Below are 26051 nucleotides of genomic sequence, written 5' to 3' on the forward strand. Positions count from 1 at the left end.
AAAACTACCGATGGATGTCCGCAATGCTTCAAATACAATACAGTAATCTCTAAATTATCTATAGGTTTATATGCAGACTTTGGCAAAACCACGAAATCATGTATCTACCAATATAATTTTTTTTCTTTTTCCAAGGATATTGGTACCCACAAAAACAAGTGAATCCACAGTATTCAGTGTAATATTTTCTCATTGATCATAGCTGTTGGGTACAGGCTTTGAACTTTTAGAACCACTCTTAAATACATACTCAGATTGCTTGGATAATTAATGAGGTGGTAGAAAACTTAAAAAGTATAACTTTTTTTATGTATCTCTTGATTGTGTTTACATCATATCAGTTTGTATAGTATATTTGAACTCTTTACATTTATAAATAATCATATATGAGTACTTGTATACAAAGTAAATGTGTTTTGATGTAGAAGTATTGTCTAAATTTGAATAATTTAGAGATCTATTGCTGAAATAAAAGTAATGGTTCTGTTACTCTGTTTACCTATGGTCAGGTTAAATGAAAAAGCTTAGAACTATAGGGTCCTACAGAAGAATAAAGTTGTCTACTGCTGTTGTTTTTTTTTCTTATGTCCTGTGCTAGGGTGTTAAAAGGTTGTAGGTTCAGAAAGGGTTAAAATTGACTTTTTAAAACTTTCCTAAATTTTACGTTTATAAGAAGTATTTTATGCATTAGATGTAAAAAAGGTAATAATAACTGGTCATAGTTATAGAAAAACTAAGGATTTTCTACCCCAGGAAAAGATTACTTTAGCTGTATTTGGCAAAACATTTTGGAATTTTGTGTCCTCAATGCTCTTTAACTTTGTACTTTACTTGGCCGTTTTAACTGTTTTGATTCGAGCGTCACTGATGAGTCTTTTGAAGACAAAACATGCGTCTCAGGCGTACAAAATTTTGATCCTGGTATCTTTGATGAGTTTATTTACAAAATCAACAAATCATTGCATACTCTATCAATGATGATGTATATATTATGTCATGGTGATGTCATAATTGTAAACTTTGGTGATGAATAAATTCATAATTTTGACTCAATTTAGCTTAAATCTACAGTTAGCTATTGCTTTACACAAATTTGGCCACTTGCACAAGGCAGCATAGTTTTTTTCTGTAGGATATTTACCTCGCAGATCTTCGTTAAAGAACTACAAGTTCATAATAAATCAATGAAATGTACATACTTAACATAGGTGACAAAATTTGTTTGACAGGAAGAGTAATACACAGTTTCAGAATTGGAATTTTCCAGTTGATTGCACAGGGCTGTAGCTTTCTTGTCTTCCTCTTCTGCTTCTGCCAGATAATGGCCACAATCATCAAACTGATTATACTGCCATTGATTAGGTGCTCATACAGAACCAACCCACTCCCCCCAAACTATTTGAATTTAATTCAGCTTTTTCATTGAGGCTTTAAAAGCCTCGACTGATAGTTCTAATACAACTGCAGGAGGAAGAGCGTTCTAATCCCGGATGGTTTCTGGGAAGAATGAATTTTTGCAGTAAACTGATCACAGGATGCCGATGCTAATTAGAAGCATTTGTCCTGCATATTTCTCAACAGTAGTTTTGGTGGTATTATACGACCTTCCTTTGATATTGCTGCTTTGTTGTTCTCTAAATGTAGAGCATGGCGAGTCTCGCTTAATTTCTTCTTTGCTCTAGAAATGTCATTTATGCTTTCATAAGACAGTCAATTATGATAATTACTATCAATTATATAGAAGTTAGAAATAGAAAAGTTAGAAGTCACTGTATTTGTTCAATATGTTTTGAAACCTTCATCTATGTTCAGTTTCTATGTCATTTAATGTTTTGTTTAGTCTTATTAAAATCCAACCCTAATGTCTACTTTTTATCACATGCAGATTTTCGTCTTTTATTTCAGCTGCATCGCCATCTACAGACAAGAGACATTTTGATGGAGCCTCCTTCATTGGTGGAATAGTGTTGTGTGCTGGGATCATTTTGATCATCTTCTTCGTTCTGAAATGGTACAAATCTAGACAGGCATCCAGCAACTATCATCAGATGTAAAATACTGAGGATTACTGAGAAACTGTAGAGGACGAATTTCTATTTCCTGGATTTTATAGTTATGTTACACTTTATGTATGTAATTTCTTGTCTTTCAAACATGTTTTAAAATCAAAGAAATCTCATTTATTTTGAATTCTTACTTATTTTTACATGTGATTTGAAGTTGGTTAAGTTATAAAGGTCTAAAATTAGTGCTTTTCTAAAAAAATTATTTTACTGTAATTCCCTTAAATTTCCTTTCGGTTGTAATACTGAATTGATATAGCTGAAAACACTTTTTTTGTTTGTGTTAAGTTTAACAAAATTTACCGCTAATTGTAATTATATCAAAGTTTGATGTCAGCATTATTTCTGAAAGGTGTCTGGATAAACAAGCCAAAAATAGATAGACAGAGTTTATTTTTAATACTAAATCTTATTTTTTTTTTGCTATTGTATTTTGAAAATATGTGAAATGTCAGTGTGTCTGTGATGAAGGTATTGTTTTAAGACAACATAAAGTATGTTGATGAATGTTTTTTTTTTTTGTTTCTTTGAGTAAAAAACTATGGTTTTATCAGTTGTGGATCCAGGATTTTGAAAAAAGGGGGGCTCACCAAGGCAAATTTAGGAATTGGACAAAAAAGTCTATGCATTTACCATATATGTAGCTCTTTAAGGGGACAGGGCAACCCCCTTAATCCACCTCTGTTTATTGTTTATTGTTTAAACTGTATTGTTAACATATAATTCGAATAATTTTATTCTGAGTTAAAGAAATTGTAGGGAGATTTCATTATTTTGTGAAGGATTATATTTTTTGTATTTGAGGGAAGTATGATACATTACCATAGTAACAGATTGATGTGATATGCTGTTTTAAGTTAACAAGGGTTTGTTGTTTTATTGTTTTGGACCAATTTTTCATCCTTACAAATATGGCTTTAATTTTGAGTAAAGTTTCCAAAACACTTCATTCAGTGAAATTTTGATACGTAATGGGGTAAATAATTGTTTAAAAAACGCTAGTAAAACAAGAAATAAAATCAACTATAGCTTTAGTTATAACATTGCAAATCCAGAAAAATATTAGAAAAAAAAACTTTCTGTAATAAAAAAAAAGTTGGGTCAGATATAAGAGTGTTTATGTTGTGTGAAAAATATTACCATAATATGTTTTAATAACTGCAAAAAAAAACTATTTTAAGGAAAGTGAATGCTGAATGGATTTTGTGCTTCAAGCATTTTATTTTTCATTTTCATTGCATACAGAGAAACATCATTAAGTAATTTGTGATATGTGGCTATTTTTGAGGCATGATTTGCTAGAATGATCATCTTGCCAACCCATATTTGAGGAAAGAATTTCATACACTGCAAACTATATAAAGGTGCATTTAATTATTTTGTTTACAGATAAATGCATTCCATTCCTTATATATTACAAAGGTAAATTCACCATTACAGATTCAGAGGTTTGTGGGTATATTTCATTGCTTTGACACCATAATGAATATAGCTTCACACCATTGGTTGGATATCAATTGTTCCAGAGATTATCAACCAATCACAACAAAATGGCAACAATTTAAAATATTACCCAGAATGCATTAGATTCTGGATCTGAATTTATTTTGTTTTTTATGCATTTTCATTGGAAGAATCTGATTATATGTAGTATGATCTGTTTGTTTACATTTTGTTTACATTTTGTTTACATTTTGTTTACATTTTGTTTACATTTTGTTTACATTTTGTTATCATTGTTGTTCTTATTATCTGCTGTAAGTTAGCTTAGGAAATTAATGTTTCTTTTTTTATTTAATTGAGGAATTTGCTTGTCAATGTAGATATTTATAAAGGAAATTGAGACAATTAACAATACTATTGTTAATAGCTTTAGGTCAAGAAAGAAAAATGTTGTGGTTTCAGATATAAAAGATGAAGTGGGAAGGGTCAGTGGCTCAAAATTTTGTATAAATTTACTAACTTTTCCTTTATATCAGAAACTGAAAGTATCATTTCCGATTAAATATTGAATATAATGAAATTTAAAAATCTCTTTGGATGCAGTCTTTGTTTAATGGAAGTCTGTTGTTATCTTGGTCCTGTTTATATTCTGTATAGCATTTATGATGCAACAAAAAAAGATAAAAGATTATAAAAGCTAATATTCTTATCAAATTCTAAACCAGAATATTCTGAACTTAATACTGAAAATTGTAAATGACATAAGCTGATCCCACTCTGGCAGGTACATGTATGAAAAAAGATGAGATTTTTTTATCTGTCCGTTAACAGTTTAAAAAAATGAATTTTGGTGTGCAAATAGGGTTTGTTCAGTAACTGCAAACATAACATTTTTCTATCATAACCATTAACATATAGTTGAATTGCTTTGTGTAAGTTTCTGTTTTGTTGTTGTTGCTTACATCATGCAAAGGTTCATAAAATATTTGATTTAAAATTACATCAGCTGGAATTTTATTGAAATTATTACATTTTCCTGTGTTGGAGGACAAAAAATACATTCTTATATAAATATTGTGATAGGTTTTGTGATTTAGGTGTTGTGTTAAGAGATGAATGTGATTTTGTTTGTTTATTTTATTCGTCTTTGCCAAGTAAGTGCTATTTAAATGTTTATATATATTTATGTAAATGTAGTATCATATTTTGTTTCATTATATATGACTGGGAAGAGTTTGTCATATCATAGAACTTTATGTTATAATGTGCTTTCATTTTGTAAATAGTAAGGTAAAAGAAATTAAAGAAAGGTGTGATCTAATAACCAATCAGCAGTTAAGATTTATTCAGTTCTATTATGAATTATTTACTGAGTTTCAGACAGATTAAGTATGAAGCATATTATGCATGGGCCTCAGTGGCAAATTGGTCTAAGTAGATCATCTACAGTGATCATAAGTCTATCAACTCTGAGGTTATGAGTTCAAACCCAGCTCATGGTGCTTTCAACTCTGATCTTAATTGATAAGGACTGCCATCTTTTCTGTAGAAGGTTGGTGCTTCTCAAGGAGTACTCCAGCTTCCTCCACCAACAAAGAAGTGGTATTGCCAAGGTCTGAAAAAGTTTTGGAGAGATCATTACATAGAATATTATATATAAACTTCTTAAGAAGTAAAAAGTAAAACAAAGCTAGTTTCATACTGTGAACAAGGTGAAATCACTTGGTAGGCTTTGATTAGATTGCTAACAATGTCTTCTTTAGAACTGTTGATCATTGTCTAAAATTGTCTATTCAGTACAAAATTTGAAAGCTTTTCTTCGGTCTTTATAATGTCATTTTCAAACAGTTTTCATGTCTATGCATCAAGTTAATTATAAATTGTTTGCAGTAAACTATAGAAGTAAACTATAGATATGTTTAAATAGTTCAGGTGAATGGTCGTGTATAATTTATTTGCTGAAATGTACTGGAGATATTCAGATGATAATGATCATTTCTTCAAGAATCAAGTGTCCTCCCTGTTTAGATGAAAAACAAACAAATGGATATTTTTTTTTTAAAGAGAAATTTTTATTTGGATGATAATATAACAAAATTAACATCAAGAACATGTATATTTATTGTTCTAGAATATTCAGGTTTAAATCTCTTTTTGTCATAATTCTTCAGCAGCAAATTGAAAAACACCTCTCTGTAATGGAGAAAGAGAAGATTTGAATATCTCTTGTACTGTTTAACATGTGGTAGATTTTCCTTTGGTTAATAGCACTTGCATATGGTTTAGAAAACAATTTATTGTTGATAGATTTTGTCATTTTGTCATAATAACTCATAGTCTTCATCTTTTTGTTAATCCATCCAGTATATATTAAAGAAATCTCAATCTATTCTTGCTTTAAGTTATTATTCAGATAAAATAAGCATATCCTGCCAGCATATATTTCCTTCTCTCTAAAAACCAAGATATTTTTGTTTGTAGAATAGTTTTTTTTTGTATTATTAGAAATATATGTTTTCTAAGTGGGTAATTTTTTGTTCCTTGATAAAACTGAATTATCTTACAAGTAAAAATTTATTATTAATCAGAAACCATTTTAGGTATATGAATTGTAATTTGGTGCTTTGTTATCGTATTTAGCAATCTCAGGAACTTTGAATTATTTCTGGAGCTACACATCTGAAGTACTAAAAACATTTGACTGGCTTATAAGAGTGTATACCAGAATGTTTTTTAATGAGCCTTTAAACTTGGATGCCACTGGTCTATTGAATTTCTCCTTTTGTCTGATTTTTTATGATGATTCTAGTCTACTTTGCCCAATGCCCTTCTTTGGCATTGGTAAACACTACTCAGTACTGACTACAATTTATCAGATTTTGTTTTCTTTATGATATTTGATTTTAATCATGAATTTGGCCTTTCAAGAATAAAAAAAAGTGGGCAAAGTTGATAGGTTCCTGGGGAAAAAAATCAATGACCACGAATGCAGGTTTGATTGTTATTTCTATTAGATTATTGGAAATAAGAAAAATTTGGGATTGAAGATAGTAATTTCAGACTGCTTCTCAGGATTTTCTGTTTCTTCATCAAGTAATTGCATGGCACCTGTAGAGAAAATAGTATTAAAACACTAAGAAAAAAACATTTCAACCCAAAACATACCATCTGCTAGTTAACATTATTTTGAAATAAAAGGTAATGTTAGGAATAAGGAAAGGTATAAATTGTATAGTTACTTAAGGGGGGTTCGTTGCTTTTTTTATCAGAGGGAAAGACTAGGTATTTTTTAGTTGGGGAAACTGTGTGCTTACCTGGTGCTTGTATAGCAATATAATTGTAAAATACTGATACATTAGATTTGACTTGACTTTCTCTGTGACTTTTAAACAGAAAAATTATGTTGAGAGTAAACATTAAAATTTTCTAATGGGTTTACTGTTATTTTCAATTGTTTTAATTACAACAAAAATGATTTTTTCTTCACAATTCATTTATGGTTTCATCATTATGTTAATTGTGTTCTTAGTCAATGGTTTGATGCACTTCCAAATATGATTAAGAAGTAGGAAAAATATGTGCCACTTTATATGTTATTTTATTGGCTCAAGTCTCAACACAAAATAAGAAAAAAACAGCCGGAGAAGCTAATATTTTTTCTTACGGCTTAATAGTATATCAATGTAACATTTTTACCAATTTCTGTATTAAGGAGAGAAAAATCAACTGCACGGGTAAGCCTTTATAATATTGTCACTGGTAAAAGGGTATTGTTTAATCGTGTGCTATAGAATATTCTTAATCTCTATATTTAGACACTTTGCTGAGAAAATCGGTAGATTAATAAAACATGTCTGATTTAATTATGTACAGTAAATACTAACATAGAAATACTCAGGTTGCAAAGTTAAAAACAAGTTGTGAGTTTAAATTAATATGTTAAAAAAGATAGTAGTATTGATAACAAGACTTTGGCAAATTTGGTATATGTTGTGTACAAGTTATAATTTTGTACAAATTTCAATTTGAACAGACTTTTTGTGTAAGTCATTATTATTTTGGGGTGCACCTTCTTCCACCAGGTGGGGACCCTGTAGCCAAGTGGTCTTAGTAGTCCAACTACTATATCACTAGCCTATCAACACTGAGGTTGTGAGTTTGAATCTCGTAAATGGCAGGTGTGCTCGACTACAATCTTAATTGATTAGGATTGTGTAATTTCCTGCCGATGGTATGTGGTTCTCTCTGGGCACTCTGGTTTCCTCCACCAATAAAAACAGATCGCCATGAATTAGCACAATGGCGTTAAACACCAAATCAATCTCCACCAGGTGATGTAGAATTGTATTGAGTAATTTTCCAGCTTATTGTTTTACACAAATTGACATGCTTCAACCTAACATTAATCACTATCACCTTTGTATTGAAGCTGAAAATGAGGTCACCAGATGGGGTTAGATTCTATTCACATTTTGTTAATTAAACCAGATTTAAAGTCCCCAAAATATCTTATAATGTCCTTATCAACACTTTTTATCAGTGATATGTTTGATCTCATGTACATGTATAACATTGTAGCATGTAGTCATGCAAATTTGACGTAGATAAGTTAAATCAAAGACCGTGTGCTTGTTTTATCCAATTATGTTAAGAGGTTTATAAAATACTTTCATCTGGTTCAAAAAATATGTACAAAATTGGAATTTATGAACAACATATATAAGGTATTCTCTTTGTGCACATTGTGTACTGTAATGTTAACGTTTACTTCTTTAAAAAATTACATATTGTTGTAGGAAATCAAATGGAAGGATTTATGTTTTTTTATTAATTATGTTTTTGCATTTACATTTCATAGATAGTTTTCAATATGACTTCACTTGAGTTGGAGTAACTTCCCTTGGCTGCCATATTGGAGGGCAGATTAGTTGGAATTTTTATGGACCATATTAAAACATGTGGCACAAGCAAGTTGAATAAGAGATCCTTAATAGATCTTAGTGATGAACTATACAAGGCTTACCCAAATTAATATTGTTCTGGAAACAACTTTTTCTAAAGCTCAGCACAATGTATAACAAATTTATGAAGAAATTTGTGAACGTTGTCCTCCAACATGGCAGCTATTATTCATATTTTGTTGATCGAAAATTATCTAGAAATGTAAAATTCAAGGAAAGAATTAACTGAAGTTGCAAGTATTTCGTTGGAATGGGTCTTAGAAACAAATTAGTTTTATGATTCATTCAGTTAGCTTACTAATCAAAATATGTCATTATGCTCCTTATATTTTAGTGTAAATAAAAGTTAAAAGCTGTTGAACTGTATTTTGTTGTTATTCTAAATATGTTGCTAACATTTAGTAAATCTGAATGATTTATCTCTGCAGGACAATCTTACAATAATATATTTTATGGATGTTCTTATACAAAATAGAACCTTAAGGACAAAAGAAAACTATTTGGACTCAACATAAGTTTTTAAGGATAATATTGGTTGCATTGTCTAATAACTATCAAAAATATAAGTTGCATTTTTGAATGAAAGGAGATATTTGGTTTATGTCCTAGATGCATCAGCTGAACATCATATATTTCATTGAAATGTGTTATGTAATACCGTTTAAATTCTGACACATACTTAAGTCACAATCAATTATAACATTTGTCAAATCTAAAATGAGTTATTGCATTGAGGTAAAAACTTAAGAATCACTAGATTAACAAAACACAGATTCATTCTAAATGCCACATACTTTTGTATATTGACAGGTTTAAAAGTGACACCTATCTGGGAGATATCTTATATTTATATGAAAAAGTTAACTCTGAATATCAGTCTCATAGGAATGTCAAATCACTTCCTAGAATAAGCAACCCGACACATTGCTACTACTTACTAATTTATAAATAATTGGGTTAATTTCAATGTTAATTGTACATTTAATTACATTTTAACGAAAAAGTACCAGAGACATATGTCTGTGAAAGTACTAAGAAAACCAAATTAGAAAAGATTTTTTTTAGAAAATCTCAGTCTAAAAAATTCCCCATAGTAGATCTCCAACAGTCCAATTTCCATCATTTGAAAATTTAAACATAGAAAAAAAAATTAACAAATAAGCAAACCCTACTGGATTATACAGTCCACACATATACACACAGATGGCTTGTAATATTATTGTATGAACTGTCTTTGAATTGAAATAATAAACAAACAAATAAGATGTGTAGAAATTTAGTGATTGTCAGTTGAGAACTAGACTTATCGATAAAAGGAAAGCAGTGCCGCGTTAAATTTTTCATTGTCCCGAATATGCATGAAATATTTGCCATGGGACGTAAAGCAAATGCACAATCTATTCAATTTACCTTTGTGAAGCTTCCATGATAATATTGCAACATTTAACCAGCACCTGCTACCTGTATATTGTGGTATTTCACTATTATTCACCATTCAAATGTTCCTGCAATTCAGTGGTTGTCGTTTGTTGCTGTTTGGCTTATAATAAGCTATGAAAAGAGCCCGGCAAGACAAAATATAAAACTATTAAAATGTGAAAACCAACGACCTAAAAAGGATAAACGATAAACCAATATGGCAGCTATCAACCAACGATAACCACTGAATAACAAGCTCGTGACTTGAGACAGACCATGATAAATAATTTAGCGGGGTTAAACCTGTTTGTGAGAGCTCAAACCTCAACATGACTTCATCTTTTGCCTTATTGAAATTAAGAAGATGGAGGTCAAGCAAACATCATTAGTCAAACATGAGAAGGACGTACAATGCTAGAAAAAGAATAAATACTAAAGGCTCAAACATAATCACTCATCTTGTAAAAACTTGCCATATTGATATTTAAATTAAGTAAAATTCAAGATAAAATTATTTCAAATCGTTCAAAGACCCCCCCCCCCCCCCCCCCCCCAACACACACACACATTGTTTCAACTGGGTTGAATATACGATTTTTTTTGGTTCCAGATCTTAGTCATTTTGGTATTATTGTAGATCTTAACTGTTGAACATTGTAAGTGTTTTAGTTTCTGTCTATTTAATATACGGAACCTAAAACAGCTGTGATTATAGTTAATCAAGATAATAGACAACTGCTACAACTTGTCAGTCATTTTTATTTAAAAAAATAACTACTTTTATGGAATAAATTTATGTTTTCGCCCATACTGGCTTTTTTGTAGATTTTATATTCTAATAACTGTTGCGAGTTACAGTTCTCTTATTCTACAATGTTTTTCTTCAAGTGAATAGACAAGGACGCCAAAATGCCAGATGAGCTAAAACGCAATGAAAGGAATATGACAGTTGTTTTCCAGTCTTTCCGTTGGTTTATATATTCGAGATTTGGTTTTGACAGTTTTAGTGGAATTGTCCTTTTTAAATTTACCTTGGAGTTTTTGTTCTCACGATTCAATTAATTTGTTTTACTTTTATATAAAATAAAGAGATGTGGTATTATTGCCAATGAAACAACTATACAACCAAGTCCAAATGACTTGAATTCAAATAATAAGGTCACCGTACGACCTTCAACAATGAACAAAACCCATATCGTATAGTCAGCTATAAAAGTCCACGACATTACAAAATCTGAATAATTCATACGAAAAAACCAACAGCCCGATTTATGACAAAATCATAAACTAATTCAAACAAATATAACAAAATCAATCAACGACAACCACTGAATTACAGGCTCCTGAATTGGGACAGACAAATACAAAATGTGGCGGTGCTAAACATGATCATTGTGAGCGCCCACCTCCAATAACCTGTGACAATGGTATCTTTTGGGAATGGTTTGACACGAAGCACAAAATACAACTAAAACAAAGACAAACAAAAAGCACAAAAGTACCGATCTAAGAGTACTCACAGTTACTGAAAGCTAGTTCAAAGCTTATAACAACTCATAAATAAATTAACGACCTTGACTGGCATTACATCCCTCGCACGGTCGGAGATATAATAAATAAATTTATTCTCCTAGACTTAAGTATCAATCAATGAATACACATCAAACGGATTTAGCGTAAAGAAATATAAACAGACTGAGAAAACATGACTTTGTACAATGCAAAAATATAAGTACTAGTATATAATAACGACAGGATGTATGATAATTAAGTTTTCATTTGTGTAAAGAAATATGTTTTGTTTTATTTTTTCAATAACTTAATCAATGTTCTAGTACCGATAAAAAACTAAATCAATGTTCTAGTACCGATAAAAACCATATTCAAAGATTTTACTGCAGTGTTAAAATGATAACCCCTTAGAATAAGTTTATTTAAATCATCAATAAGTGTACATGGATCGTATTTTAAATTACCTTTTTCATTACAAAAGAAGGCTTTGAATGAGTTGCAGCAAATACATATGCAATCAGATTTTTCAAAGAACTATTTAATCAAATAAGAACACTTCAGTTTGATACAATTATGTGACAGTCTAGTGTAGAGCGTTGAAAAGTGAAAAAATGTCAACGTTAACCGAAAAGCACATAACTTATCTACACTGCCTTGAATGAATAAGAATTTAAAAACTTCCTTGTAGTTTTAAGGTAGCTGGGGTGTCTTCCTCCATCTTGGATTTTGAAATAGCAGATAACAATCGGTCTATATCTTTAATGAAATGTGCAAATTTAGAGAGTAGTATGTAATTCATGTGTAAGACTTTTCATGTTACTATAGAACATATGTGGTTTATCATATTTACGGCTGTATTTTACAAAAAACAGAATATTTTTGTTTGATATCTTTTTTTTCAACTTTGCCACATAAGGGGAGATAGCTCAGATAGAAAGGGAGATAACTCATATAAAGTAACTTTTATAATAGAATGTGTTGTGAATTTACTTATTTTAATATGTAGCAAGAAATCGAGTCCGATGGCCCCATTTTCTCTTTTTCTTATCTGAAAGAAAATATTATTAGAGCTATCTTCTCATATTTTATCTTACAATTCTAAGGTGTAGTTTTCTTTTTATCACGCAAAATTGTGTTTTCCATGCATAATCTATATAAAATCTGACAATTTTGCACAACCTGTAGCGTGAAAAATAGCCTGGTGACCCATACTTTTTATTATATTTTTGAAAAAAGCATGATATAAACAACATTTTGATAAATTATTAAAAAATTCTATGGATATTAATGAAGACCCCCTATCCACCTTAACGTCATGCCACCACTTTTACACCACTGTCTAAGGTTAGGATAAGGATTGGGCGCTCACAATTAGCCCAACAATCAAAACTGACAAATCCAGAAACAACAAAAAACGTTTAGAAAACAACGCATATTTTTATTTTTATTTTAATTTCTTTATCCAATTTCCCGTTTGTCCTAACCGAAGTAATGTTAAAATTATTTTTTATTTATTTCAACCCTTTCTTTTGATATTTTAGCTATATGTAATTTGCAATTTATACACAAAGTGTCTTTTTTTTCCTTTTCATTATTTTTGATTTTTTTTTCAGATTTTTTTTAAAAAGTTCTTAGTTAACCCATCCATATCCATGTTTTAGTAATATTTCCATACTGCCATCCGTCTCCACAATAAGAGGGGTCCCTTACACACAATAACCTACCAAATCCTGCAATTTGAAAATAAAACAATTATTTCTGAAGTTAACGCTATGGCAAGCCGTTTTACTGTTTATTCTAACTTCAAGATATCTCATATAATATATAACATATAATATATCTTATATAATCTATATAATCTAGTTTTTATAAGATATCTCATTTATTCTATAAGATATCTTATATAGTTTAAAAGATATCTCATATAATTTATCAGATATCTTATTAAGAAAATTGTATGAGATATCTCATGAATTTTATGGGATATCTTATAAACTTTATACGATATCTATATAAGATATCTTATAAACTATACGAGATATCTTATATAATATATAAGATATTATATATAACTATATGAGATATGTTATATAATATGTCAGATATCTCATATAATATATAAGATATTTCATATAACATATAATATATCTTATATAACCTAGTTTTTATAAGATATCTTATAAACTTTATAAGATATTCTATATACCATTATATAAAGTTTATAAGATATCTTATAAATATTTTTATATAAGATATCTTATATACTTTATATGACATCTTATATATTTTGTAAGATATCTTATATAGTTTATAATTTATCTCATATAGTTTATTAGATATCTCATATGATTTATATCATATCTTATAAAGAAAATTTTATGAGATATCTTATAAATTATATGAGATATCTTATAAACTATATGAGATATCCTATAAAGTTTATTAGATATCTTGAAGTTAGAATAAAAAGTAAAACGGCTTGCCATATTACTCTGTAAGTATATTTCATAACATTAAATGCATTGAATAACCTTGTTATATGATTGAAGGTACAAATTATCGCAGAAATAAAATCGGATGAATGAGGGATAACACCATAGGATAATAAAAAATATAAACAAAACACTTCTAAAAAAAAGTAAAAAAATATCTAAAAAAAAAAAGGAAATATAAAAGGGTATCGGGGTACTCATGTTTCCGGAAAGTTAGACAGTTCCGACTCAACTTGAGGATCTATTTGATGGATCCATTCCACTGATGAATGTTTAAGCATTACAAATTCCACAAACGCAAAATACTGAGCAGCTGAGAACTGAACTTGGATATAAACTTTATATAGGCAAACAAGGCATCTGTTTGAGGTACATACTTTCAATCGGCGGATATCATATTAATTTAAACCCATAACAATTACTTATAACACGTTTATATAAGATGTTAAGTAACTTAGACATTGAAACCCATATATATTCTTATATAAAACTTATCTAAGTTAATGGAGAATTGGATGAAGGTCAAAGTGACCTACTTGTATCAGTATTTGTACTTGCTTATCATAAACCCCAAGACGCAGCCTTACGACAAGCTGTACAATTGTAAGAACTTTTAAATATGCGAGAACTAAACCAGGATTACTTAACCATAGTGAAATAAGTTAAGTCATTGATTTATGTAATAATGGTCTTATGTTGTTGATCGTGTGACAAGTTTTCATACGGCGGTAACTGTTGCATGCATGCGAGGGATTTCCAATAAATCAAACTTCATTGAGAGTAACATGTCCGGATAAACAATAGGATCTTGCAAATATTCAAAAACAATGTAAAGTGTTATATTTACAGTACAATTTAGGAGTTGTAAATGATTTATAATACAAATAAGAATATGTGGTATGAGTGCCAATGAGACAACTCTCCATCCAAGTCACAATGTGTAAAAAGTAATGCATTGATAGTATATTAAGTTTCGCCTATAAAAATCCCTGATTTTTTACTATCCAAACTTTTAACTCGGGGGGGTGAATGATGATATTCAATCAAGGAGAGATGAACATTGAGCGCAAAGATGTGATGTACTATGACCAATCCTTATCACAGCTTAATAATTGTTAGTCCCAGAGTAGGTTTCCTGTACTGAACCTTTGTCTAGCATTCAGTAGTTTGGCTTTGTTGTTAAGGTGCAGATAGTGCATAAACCAAGGTTCCTATCCTTTGTGATGTCCCTTGGTGCCCTTTTGCACGGGAATATTTTTAAACCCCTATTAAATCCTCTTTTTCAAATTTCCCGCCATTCAACCCGGTCTACCCACTATGGTAAACATACGATGTTAGTACACAATACTTACTGCTAGCTAATTTACGAATAGCACGTTTACATGTTAACCTCGTTAATGACCTTTGTGTTGAGGAATGTTTCGTTCCATTTTTCATTGATGAAGTACTGCAATCAGAAGAAAAATGTAACACAGTCTACCTTCTACCATATTTTAGTTATGATGATGGTTAATTGTTCCTTTTTTTCTATACGACTGAAGCATATTAACCTGTACGTTTTTAAAATGTTCAAATTCACCTGGATTCATTCAAGACAAAAATAGTTTCATTTTCTAAATAATACTTCACGGTCTAGAAAATATAGATTATACATTTTATTAAAACATATTTTATTTGCTATTGCATATAACACTGAAACAGGATCAGACACAAGTTATCACAACTTAGATAGTCCTATCCTAAAAACCCTAAGTTATAATGTATTTATATAATGACATGTAGCAACAACATTAAACAATGATAAATGAGTACAATATAGTTACAGAAGAAATACACAATTTTGTTTCTTGGGGATGCGATAACTTTTAATTTCTAATCTCAGTTATTTATTATTTCTAACACGGTATAAACATTTGTATTTTCCTTAACACATGTGCTATTAAGGCTAAACAAGTTTAATTCATAGTGTTCATATAATAAAATGATTGCACTTACTTTTTTTAATTTTATTCCGGTAAAAATTCAATCCGTTACCATATGGACAGGTTTCTAATTTCATTCAGAATGTGTATTTTGTAAATAACACATTTATATCCACGTGGCAACATATGTTTACTTATTTACATGATATTTATTGATTTTGGAATAATTTGAAAGTCAAGATTTGCATATATTTATGGTACAGTGAAATTCATTACGATTGTGACAGTTGAATAGACTTTCAAACGACCTTTCGTAAAATACGGTTAATGTTTGTGTTAATTGTTAATCCATTATAATTGTGTGATTTTTAACTTGGGGGACGTATAAGAGATTGGCATAGACAGACTGCTGCATCAATATAAGTAAACTGCAGTTACTGAGTGAAAATAAAATCAAATCTGGGTTTTTATTATTTTACGTTTTACTTTGGGGTTCGTTAAGCATGTTTAAAAGTACGTGTAGAGATTTCGTGTTATGAATTGGCACAATGTATTTCTTTTTTATGCTGTTAAAAATAAAGACCGCTACATATCAGTGTGTATATCACACAATTATCCCAGATTTGAGAATATCCTGATTTTTCTAATGGAGGATTTTTTCCAAAATCGGCTAAGGTTTTATGTACCATTTCATCATTTGATGCGTTATCATTTAAGTTTATCTTAAGCAATATGCGATATGATTGCAACCGTTTTGTTTTCGTCATACATGCTATATTTAGTGAACGCTTGCTTTTCTGGCGTAGATTAAATTCGTTTCATTCTAATTTTTATGCCCCATTTATGGGCATTATTTTTTTTCGGTCTGTGCGTCCGTTCGTTCGTTCGTTCGTTCGTTTATGCATTCCAATAACATAAAATGTTCCAAAAAAAAGTTTCGATTAAAGGGCAACTGCATACAATGATTTAATAAAGAGTGGCCGTACTTTGACCTATGATGGTTTACTTTTACAAATTGTGACTTGGACGGAGAGTTGTCTCATTGGCACTCATATCACATCTTCTTGTATTTATTGTAAGAGTTATTTTCGTTTGTCTTATTTTGATTTTTACTCCACTGTGATAGCAAAAACAGGCTAAGTCATTTAACAGATTCAAAACGAGACGCAAAAAACACTTGACTCATCACTATTCATTAAATATTTTAAAAGTCCCTTATAATCTCAAGGTATACCTTACAATACCTTAAAATACACAAACAAACACTCATAGGTCCATGGAGTGCATGGAACTCCACCCTTTTCGGTTACTTGTCTAAATGTTTTGACGTGAACATTCTTATAATCCAGTTTTTGCCCCGTTCCTACTCAAATTTTGTATCGCCGCCTATATAGATGCGTTTAAATATGTAGTTAAACCTCCTGTTAAAAACACGACATTCAACATCCACGAATTCCCATCAATAGCATTAATATAATGATTATTTATTTATGTAAGAGTAATAATACTGTATGGGCTATTCGCCCTTATTTATATAATAAAATTTGGAACTGCTTACATCAATTCATACATTTTGTTCCTTGCATACATTTTGTTATTATAAAACACCCATGCAACCACGCATCCCATATTGCCTGATAGGACCCGACATTACTTTAGTGTTTCGGCAGTTAAAGCTTGGGATGGTCATCTGAAGATGCAGTATTTTAATATAATCAAATATGAAAATTATTCATGTATATATTGATATATTCATATTTTAATTCTTCGTCAATAGATCTAGATATTATGGCAGGTCTGCCATCATCAGGGGTCCAACTGTCAATTTTATGTCAAAGTCTTTAACTTTGATCTGCAAAGCATATTTCCTACACTTTTATGTTTGCTATACGCAACTATTGGTGCAACATTGAATATTTGTACACAATCTTCGTCAAACTGCAATAAATGCCAGTGTTTCATGATACGTTTTTTTTATTTTACGTATATATGGGTTATATTTAGTTATCAAAACTTACGGAATATTTTCTGTTTCTTTCGATTTATTATGTTGTAATAATTCAGTACGGTCAATTGATAAAGCATAGTAATACTATCATCTATTTCGACGTTATCATAACCCCTATCTAATAATTTCACTTTGAAATTAGTTAGATTGTTTATTAATTTGTTATGGTCACTCGTGTTTCTAATCTGCCGTGTTGCTTCACCTTTAATAAATCCTCGGAATACATGCTGTGAGTGACAGCTTTTTCTGTGCAGATACAGATAAGAATTTGTTTCTTTAAAATGTATTTCAAGGTCAAGAATGCCATGTGTTGTAAATCCTATCAGGTCCTATCAGGCAATATGGGACGCGTGGTTGAATGGGTGTTTTATAATATCAAAGAGTATGTTAAATCGTTATACAACCAAGGCATTATCGACAACATATCATTTAAATATTTAACAAATGGTCAAAAGTTAAGAGATGCACGTCTAGGGAGAATTTATATTCTTCCAAAAATTCACCGCCTTGAAACGGAGACGTTCAAACAAATACAACATGATGGATTAAATGAATTAAATATAATTCCACCTGGCAGACCAATTATATCACAGTGTGGTTCCGTAACTGAACTTATCGGTCATTATGTAGATTATTTTCTTATACCTATAGTTCAAAATCAGTCTACATATAAAAAAGATACCACATCTTTCATTAATATCATTGAGAAATTAAAACCTATGGCAAATAGCCTTTTTGTTTCGTATGATATAACACAGATGTTTACTAATTTTCCTCAAGCTGCTTTATTAAGTGCTGTTGAACGAGCCTATGACAGTTTTGACAAATCAAACTTCAAAGTCAAAGCTCCGCCGGTCAATGTATTAATACATCTGTTGAGACTCATTTTAGAAAACAATGTATTTGAATTTGATGGGAAAATATATAAACAAATAATAGGTACGGCAATTGGTGCAGTCCCTTCACCGGAAATCTGTGACATACTTATGTTCGAAATAATGAATCAAATAATTTCTGCATTTCAACATACAGACAAAATATTCTATCATGGCAGATATAGGGACGACTATGATGGATTCATAATATATGATGGAACATCAGATGAAATTACAGATTTTTTTCGTCTTGCAAATAATTATAACCCTTTATTAAAGTTCACCTATGAAATCTCAAACGATAAAATGCCGTTCTTAGATATTTATGTAATTAAAGGTCAAATATTTACAACACATGGCATTCTTGACCTTAAAATACATTTTAAAGAAAAAAATTCTTATCTGTATCTGCACAGAAATAGCTGTCACTCACAGCATGTATTCCGAGGATTTATTAAAGGTGAAGCAATACGGCAGATTAGAAACACAAGTGACCATAACAAATTAATAAACAATCTAACTAATTTCAAAGTGAAATTATTAGATAGGGGTTATGATAACGTCGAAATAGATGATAGTATTACTGATGCTTTATCAAATGACCGTACTGAATTATTACAACAAAATAAATCGAAAGAAACAGAAAATATTCCGATAGTTTTGATAACTAAATATAACCCATATATACGTAAAATAAAAAAAACGTATCATGAAACACTGGCATTTATTGCAGTTTGACGAAGATTGTGTACAAATATTCAATGTTGCACCAATAGTTGCGTATAGCAAACATAAAAGTGTAGGAAATATGCTTTGCAGATCAAAGTTAAAGACTTTGACATAAAATTGACAGTTGGACCCCTGATGGTGGCAGACCTGTCAGAATATCTAGATCTATTGACGACGATTTAAAATATGAATATATCAATATATACATGACTAATTTTCATATGTGATTACATTAAAATACTGCATCTTCAGATGACCATCCCAAGCTTTAACTGCCGAAACACTAAAGTAGTGTCGGGTCCTATCAGGCAATATGGGATGCGTGGTTGCATGGGTGTTTTATAATAACAAAATGTATGGATTGATGTAAGCAGTTGCAAATTTTATTATATAAATAAGGGCGAATAGCCCATAGAGTATTATTACTCTTACATAAATTAATAATCATTATATTAATGACATTTAATTGATGGGAATTCGTGAATGTTGAATGTCATGTTTTTAACAGAGAGTTAAACTTTTTAAAATATGAATCCAATACTACAAGCTGCATTACAAGATTGTGTCATTTAATACACAATCGTGTACATACACACACTGTGTGTGTAACACATCTGTTATTTGATCTTATATCTATAAGAGTATTTTTTATTACTATATACTGCATGTTCTGATACATGCGATATTTCTATAGATCTCTCAGTACCACATGAATACAAGCACCGAATCTGCATCATTCATATAATTAACATTAACCGGAATTCAGATTTGTAATAATCACCTGAAAGGTAAGTCAATACATTTCACGTGATGGATTCAAAACATTTCAGTCGACCAAACGGAAGACACTTCCGGGTAAAGATTTATCATGGTTAACGAACTATAAATCAAAATACTCATGCACTGGTTTACTCAGATGTACACAAGAAATGATTGCTGACGTATAAATACAAAATTCCATCTGTCTATAGACTGCTAGAAGTAAGTTGCAGTGGTTTTCTTACGTCCAGTGTCAAATATTTCAGACATACTTGGGTACGTTTACATCTTCATATTTGAGAGCTATTCATTTGGTATGTATATGGATCTGAAAGGATATGATTGAACAGGAAAAATGAAAAAGAGAACGGTGCTAAGCACTGTCTAAATGTTTGAAAATTGAATTCAACGAACTTTTGCATTTAGCTTTTACAACAATTCAAACAGACATCCTCCCCCGGATATGTCTTTCTATGAGACTGGAGAAGTCAAAGTGACTGACATGCTTGTATATACAATATGTAGTGGTTGTTCCTGTTCATTATAGATCCACAGCGCAGACCATTCCTAAATTCAACACTGTCTTTTGTGGTTCGATCAGTGTTAAAAGCAAGAACTCGTCTCTTTTCTTAATCTTGCCGTGATTCCATTATCAAATGTTAAGTTCATGTATCTTATACAAAGATTCTAGTAACCATTGTTTAATGATCGTTATGTTTAACGGAAGAGTGAACTCACATAAGCCCATCTTGGTTTGCTAAGCCCAATTAGTATTGGATCCAGAAACTATTAAAACTAGAGACTCTAAAGAACCTGGTCGCTCACCTTGGTCTATGTGCATATTTAACAAAGGACACTCTCCAACATTGTAGACAAGAATATAATTCATGACAAAATCTGTTTTGTTGATCTTGTATAACTGATCATTAGATCTTGCCTTGTTGATCATTTTTGTAATTTAAAGTTTCTATTTATCTTTTATTATTTTTATCAGACAAAACGCATATAAATGGTCATTAAAGGGCAATAACTCCTACAAGGATTCGTCCGATGATTTCCCCCAAATTGTGTCAATTGTAGATTTAAACTTGCTAATCATTTTTGCTAATTTAAGTTTCTATCTATCTATTATAATATTTAAGATATAAGACAAAAACGCAAAAAAATAAATAAAAGGACAATAACTCTAATAAGGAGTCGACTGACAATTTCGACCATGAAACTTATTTGAAGAACTTGTCTTGCTGATCATTTTTGCAATTTAAATTTTCTCTCTATGTATCATAGTTTTCAAGATAATAGGCAAAAATGGAAAACAAATGGTAATATTTGTCATTTAAGGACAATAACTCCTATATAAGAAGTTGTCTGACAGTTTTGACGCATATGGACAATTGGTAGATCTCAACATTCTAAACACTTTTGCTCCTGTCAGATTTTCTCTATTTATATTGGTTTTCAAAATAATAGACAAAACTTGCATTTTACCCCTATGTTCTATTTATAGCCGTGTCGGCCATCTTGGTTGGCAAGCGGCGTCATCGGACACATTTTAAAAACTAGATACCCCAATGATGATTGTGGCCAAGATTGGTTAAATTTGGCCCAGTAGTTTCAGAGAAGATTTTTGTAAAAGTTAACGACGATGACGACGACAACGGACGACGGACGACGGAAGCCAAGTGATGAGGAAAGCTCACTTGGCCCTTGGAGCCAGGTGAGCTAAAAGGGGGAGGTGGTAACATTTGACTTATGGGTTTAACTTACTAGATTTCACAACAATTCAAAGACATTGGGACTGGTGAACCCGAAACCTTTTTTTAGGTACATTTTCCATACTAGTGACAGTCTAGGTTATGTGACACTATTTATACTTCTTTAAAACATCTGTTTATAATAATTCAAAGCATGTGAAACCACGTATTTATAAAATTTCGCAATGTTCATAATTTGTTTTCTGGTTTCAGACAATGCAGAAAACAACAGTTTATTCGCTTAAGGAATGGGATAACATTTCTAAAATACCTCTCATACATATGACTTATGTTATGCAATTACTTCTGCCCCGCCGCCATATTGGACGAGAACGCCTACAGGCGGATAAAGAAAAAGTTCTGGCAGGATGTTCGCCTGAAAAGCTAGGTATACAGCATAGTTTAAAGATAGTTCCAGTTGGAAGTAAATCGGAAGGTTATGGAATACCGGACGCAGTTAGAATGACCGGGGATCATCACGTCGAGTTTTTGTCGGACATTGATGTTATGCTTGTAAAAGAAGAATTTCAAGCAGGAGCGAGTGAATTTAAGGAAGACGGCACAACACATTCTGTATTTATTGAGACTAATCAAACGCACCCTGGTTATGGAAGGGTTCGATTAATTGCACCTAAAGTTAAGGATAGTCCACTAATTTTTCATGACGACGAAGCAAAAAAATATTATATAAGTTCATATATGCTAATGAAAGAACAATACAATCAGGTAAAAGATGACCCTGATGATGTTTTCAATTATTTACGACAAGGTCCAGCTATTTCAACCGAAGATTCTCACCAGCTTACTCTTCATCGAGCAAAAAGTGGTAAAATATATCATCCTTATGATTATGTGATTGCTATACCATGCGAGGCATGGCCGGATGTTGCTGTGGAATGGACACAACGAAAGCGCCGTAATGGCTGGTTAACTCCTGATATTATTAAAGAAATTGTTTCTTGTGGTTGTCACATGGTACCAGTTGCACATCGTCACAGTACTCGCCCCGAAATTGAATGGAGATTATCATTTGCTAAAACTGAGGAGCTCCTTGCTCGAAAAGCTGTTACTTCAGGCCAGAGACAGTGCCTTATTTACGTGAAGATGCTACGGCTACAGCTGAACATGAAAAAACTATCATCTTATTGTCTTAAGAACGTGTTTTTACACTGTTGTGATGAACTACCTACGACTGCTTGGGATAATGACCCAGCTGGTTGCGTGATTTATATGATAGACATTTTAATTGAATGTATAGATCGGAGATATTTACCTGGCTACTTCTTACCTAAAAATAATCTAATAGACCAATTGGAAAACCAGGATTTTGACGAGATTAAGTCTTCTTTGAAAACGATGCGAAACGATCCTTTATCGCCGATTTTAGATTTTAGTGATTTCCGAGTCTTTATACTCTCAACAGAAGACTGTATAAGTTATAAAACGTCGTTCCGCGATATTGTTCGACCTATCATGAACGACATTTTATCTAGATCTCATCTTGAGACGAAACAGTCGATCTTGGGTTGCTTTTTAGATGTTCAATGTATAGTAGCATCAGTCATGCTGAGTGAAAAACGCTCACCATTTTATTTTCATTTAGATTTCTATCAACTCTTTATTCAGAAATATTTTCAAACGCCATTTCTTGATTTAATTATATACATAGGCATTAAACTGAATTCTGCATTTCTAACGCTGATGTTTTATGAGAAATGTTTGAAAGAGGTCACTGATTTTCCAGAACTTGAAAACCTGCGAGGTGATATGGCTTGCATGTGCTTTTCCCTTGCAAGAACTTGTGATGAACAATGGGCAGCGACAATGCGTTTAGGTCAGGCAGAAAGGATTTTCAAAGAAGTTGTACGTAAAAGTGGTGTGTACCATCCAAGCACTATTGACTATTCAAATTTTCTGTGTTATACTGAAAAATGGAATGAAGTCATAAATTTGCTTGAAGAATTCATAGAATCCGATGAAAAAAAGCGAATGGTGATGGCAAACATATATCATAAGGTCGAATCTCCAACGTTAAATGAACAAATTAAAAAGGAAGTTTTATATTCTGGTTATTTCGAGGCAAATTCCCTGGCTTTTGCATATTACTTTTTGGTCAAAGCATATTTGAAGCTTGACTCAACCAAAGTTAAACAAGTTCTCGGCAAATTCTTGACATATTGTCAATCTACAGTAAGCTACGGAAATTTCGAACTTCTAGGCTATAGTGGAGTAAATACCAGAAATTACTTTCTGGCAGAACTAGCATTCTCAAAGGCTATAGTATTAACACAACATAAATCACTAGCGGAAGAAAACGTTGCTTCATGTAAGAGTAAAATCTGGCATCATAGAAAAAAGAACTTGTTCAAATACATTTTGATCATAGGAAATATTTTAGACAATAATTTACATAATGTGTGCGATATTTTATTCCAGACAATTCAATAGATTGAAAGAAAAAAAAAACCCAGCAGCACGCATATTTAAAAAAAGATAATCTAATATGCTTAGTTCTTTGGTGTATATTTAATTGTCTCATTGGCTATCATCCACACATTTTTATATTTAATGCAAGAATACATGCGAAGTAACAAAGGTAAAAAAGTAAAGGTATTAAAGGGGCATTAGCTACGAGATATAAACAAAATATATATGATTTCTTTTTGTTCAATCATTAATGAAAGTGAAATAGTGAAATAATAATTCGCTTTTAACAGTCAGTTTGGTTCAATTTTGTCAAAATAAGCTAAGAAACATCGCTGATGAATTATTCACTTGCAAGTGAATAATTCGACCTCATTGAATGCGTATTCATGTGACCTTCAATTTAATCCCTTAGCTAGAGATTGGTTACGCATGTATTAAGCGTGTTCAGCAATTAACAGGAAAATAATGTCAACATTGAAAGTGAAGCAAAGGTGAACCATTTCGTTGACAGATTCAATCCACAAAAAAACATTCTTATACAGGTAAAAAGGATGATTAACTTATTTTTAAAACCTAAAACACGAACTCAGTCAAACAGACTTAGAAAAAATCCTATTTTTATTTATGTTTATGTTTATATCGAATTATGTGACCGTCGGCAGTCTTCCGATGTCATCTCGATAGTTAAGTAGATGGCGTCTAGACTAAAATACACATGAAATGCTGATATATATTATCGATTCCATGCATTGTTAATTGTTTATTTGACTTATTGTAACTCTGATATACGTTTTAGTATGTTGTAATAAAATATTAGAATTTGAGTCAAATCGGTGAACATGAATTTGACAACTAATGCCCCTTTAACTTAAAAAATAATTAAAAAAGTCAGAATCGACCGCTCGGAACAACATGACGACGACAACAAATGTTTCAACGATTGCTTTTTGGAAAAAAAAGTGTATGCATAGGTATATAACGTCACCAAACCTTCAGTAGTACCAACAAAATGTTACAACAAAAATACCTAACTCCAAGGTGAATTCAAAAAGGGGGCAGTCCATACTGACAAAACTAAACACTCGACTAAATCAAACAACGTAACGACTGGAAATCAACTGTCATATTCCTGACTTGGTACAGACCTTTTCCGAAAAAAAAGGTGAATTAAAATTATAATAATGACTGAATTCAACAGTTCTATGTAGTCAAAATGCCGAGACAAAAACGTATCATTATGATAAATTATATATATTTTCTCATAAAACAGACCATTATGAGGTAAAAACTACTAATTTGCTAGGTATGTCCAATATTTTGACTAAAGCAATTTAATTTCAGTCTTTTTTTTATGAGTTTTGATATAATTTAAGCGAACTGTATTGTTAATATCTTGGAGGTAGGAAAACAGACCATTATATTGGTATGGTGTAAATATTGGTGATTTTTTTTTTGGTACTGTTTATGAACTTCAATGTACGACTTTCTAATATTGTACAACATTAAGGATATTTAAGAGATTACAACCAGTACTTTATTCATAACCATAATATGATTAAAATTAAATGATAACGTGCGCCTTGTGTTTGTTGTACTTATGCAAATCTACCGCTAGTTCCCCGTGTTGGACACGTTGTCATTTTAAATGAAGAAAAAACAACTCATCAGATATACAATGCATCTTCTT

At 31.1% G+C, this 26051-nt stretch overlaps 2 protein-coding genes and 1 long non-coding RNA gene across 4 annotated transcripts in view; 2 read left to right on the forward strand and 1 right to left on the reverse strand.

Moving 5' to 3' along the window:
* The window catches only part of LOC127724087 (sialomucin core protein 24-like), a 48495-nt gene extending 39667 nt beyond the window's left edge, over window positions 1-8828 (forward strand). Inside the window, exon 11 of the mRNA XM_052230943.1 lies at window positions 1906-8828. Coding sequence (XP_052086903.1) covers window positions 1906-2054 — 149 coding nt within the window. The 3' untranslated portion in view covers window positions 2055-8828. The remainder of the gene's footprint in view (window positions 1-1905) is intronic.
* A 3987-nt stretch (window positions 8829-12815) lies between these two features.
* Window positions 12816-16022, reverse strand: LOC127724095 (uncharacterized). Its single transcript, XR_007992319.1, has 3 exons — window positions 15886-16022; window positions 15243-15337; window positions 12816-13128 (listed from the first exon to the last, which is right to left on the reverse strand). It is a non-coding gene; the product is annotated as an uncharacterized LOC127724095 (long non-coding RNA).
* Window positions 16023-20044: 4022 nt separating this feature from the next.
* LOC127724080 (uncharacterized) lies at window positions 20045-25942 on the forward strand. Of its 2 annotated transcripts, none has more exons than XM_052230929.1 (2): window positions 20045-20212; window positions 22151-25942. In XM_052230929.1, the coding sequence occupies exon 2, from the start codon at window positions 22154-22156 to the stop codon at window positions 24383-24385; it is 2232 nt and encodes a 743-aa protein (XP_052086889.1). In that variant the 5' UTR covers window positions 20045-20212; window positions 22151-22153; the 3' UTR covers window positions 24386-25942. The 2 variants fall into 2 exon arrangements, with proteins under 2 accessions (XP_052086889.1, XP_052086888.1); XM_052230928.1 differs by lacking the exon at window positions 20045-20212 and adding an exon at window positions 20266-20405.
* The last annotated feature ends 109 nt before the right edge of the window (window positions 25943-26051 follow it).

Source organism: Mytilus californianus, unplaced genomic scaffold (genome assembly GCF_021869535.1).
Source record: "Mytilus californianus isolate M0D057914Y unplaced genomic scaffold, xbMytCali1.0.p SCAF_14, whole genome shotgun sequence".
Lineage (NCBI taxonomy): Eukaryota > Metazoa > Mollusca > Bivalvia > Mytilida > Mytilidae > Mytilus > Mytilus californianus.

Bases quoted from the DNA above. Each gene is read 5' to 3' on its own strand.
- LOC127724080 (XM_052230929.1), top strand. From the start codon at position 22,154: ATGCAGAAAACAACAGTTTATTCGCTTAAGGAATGGGATAACATTTCT.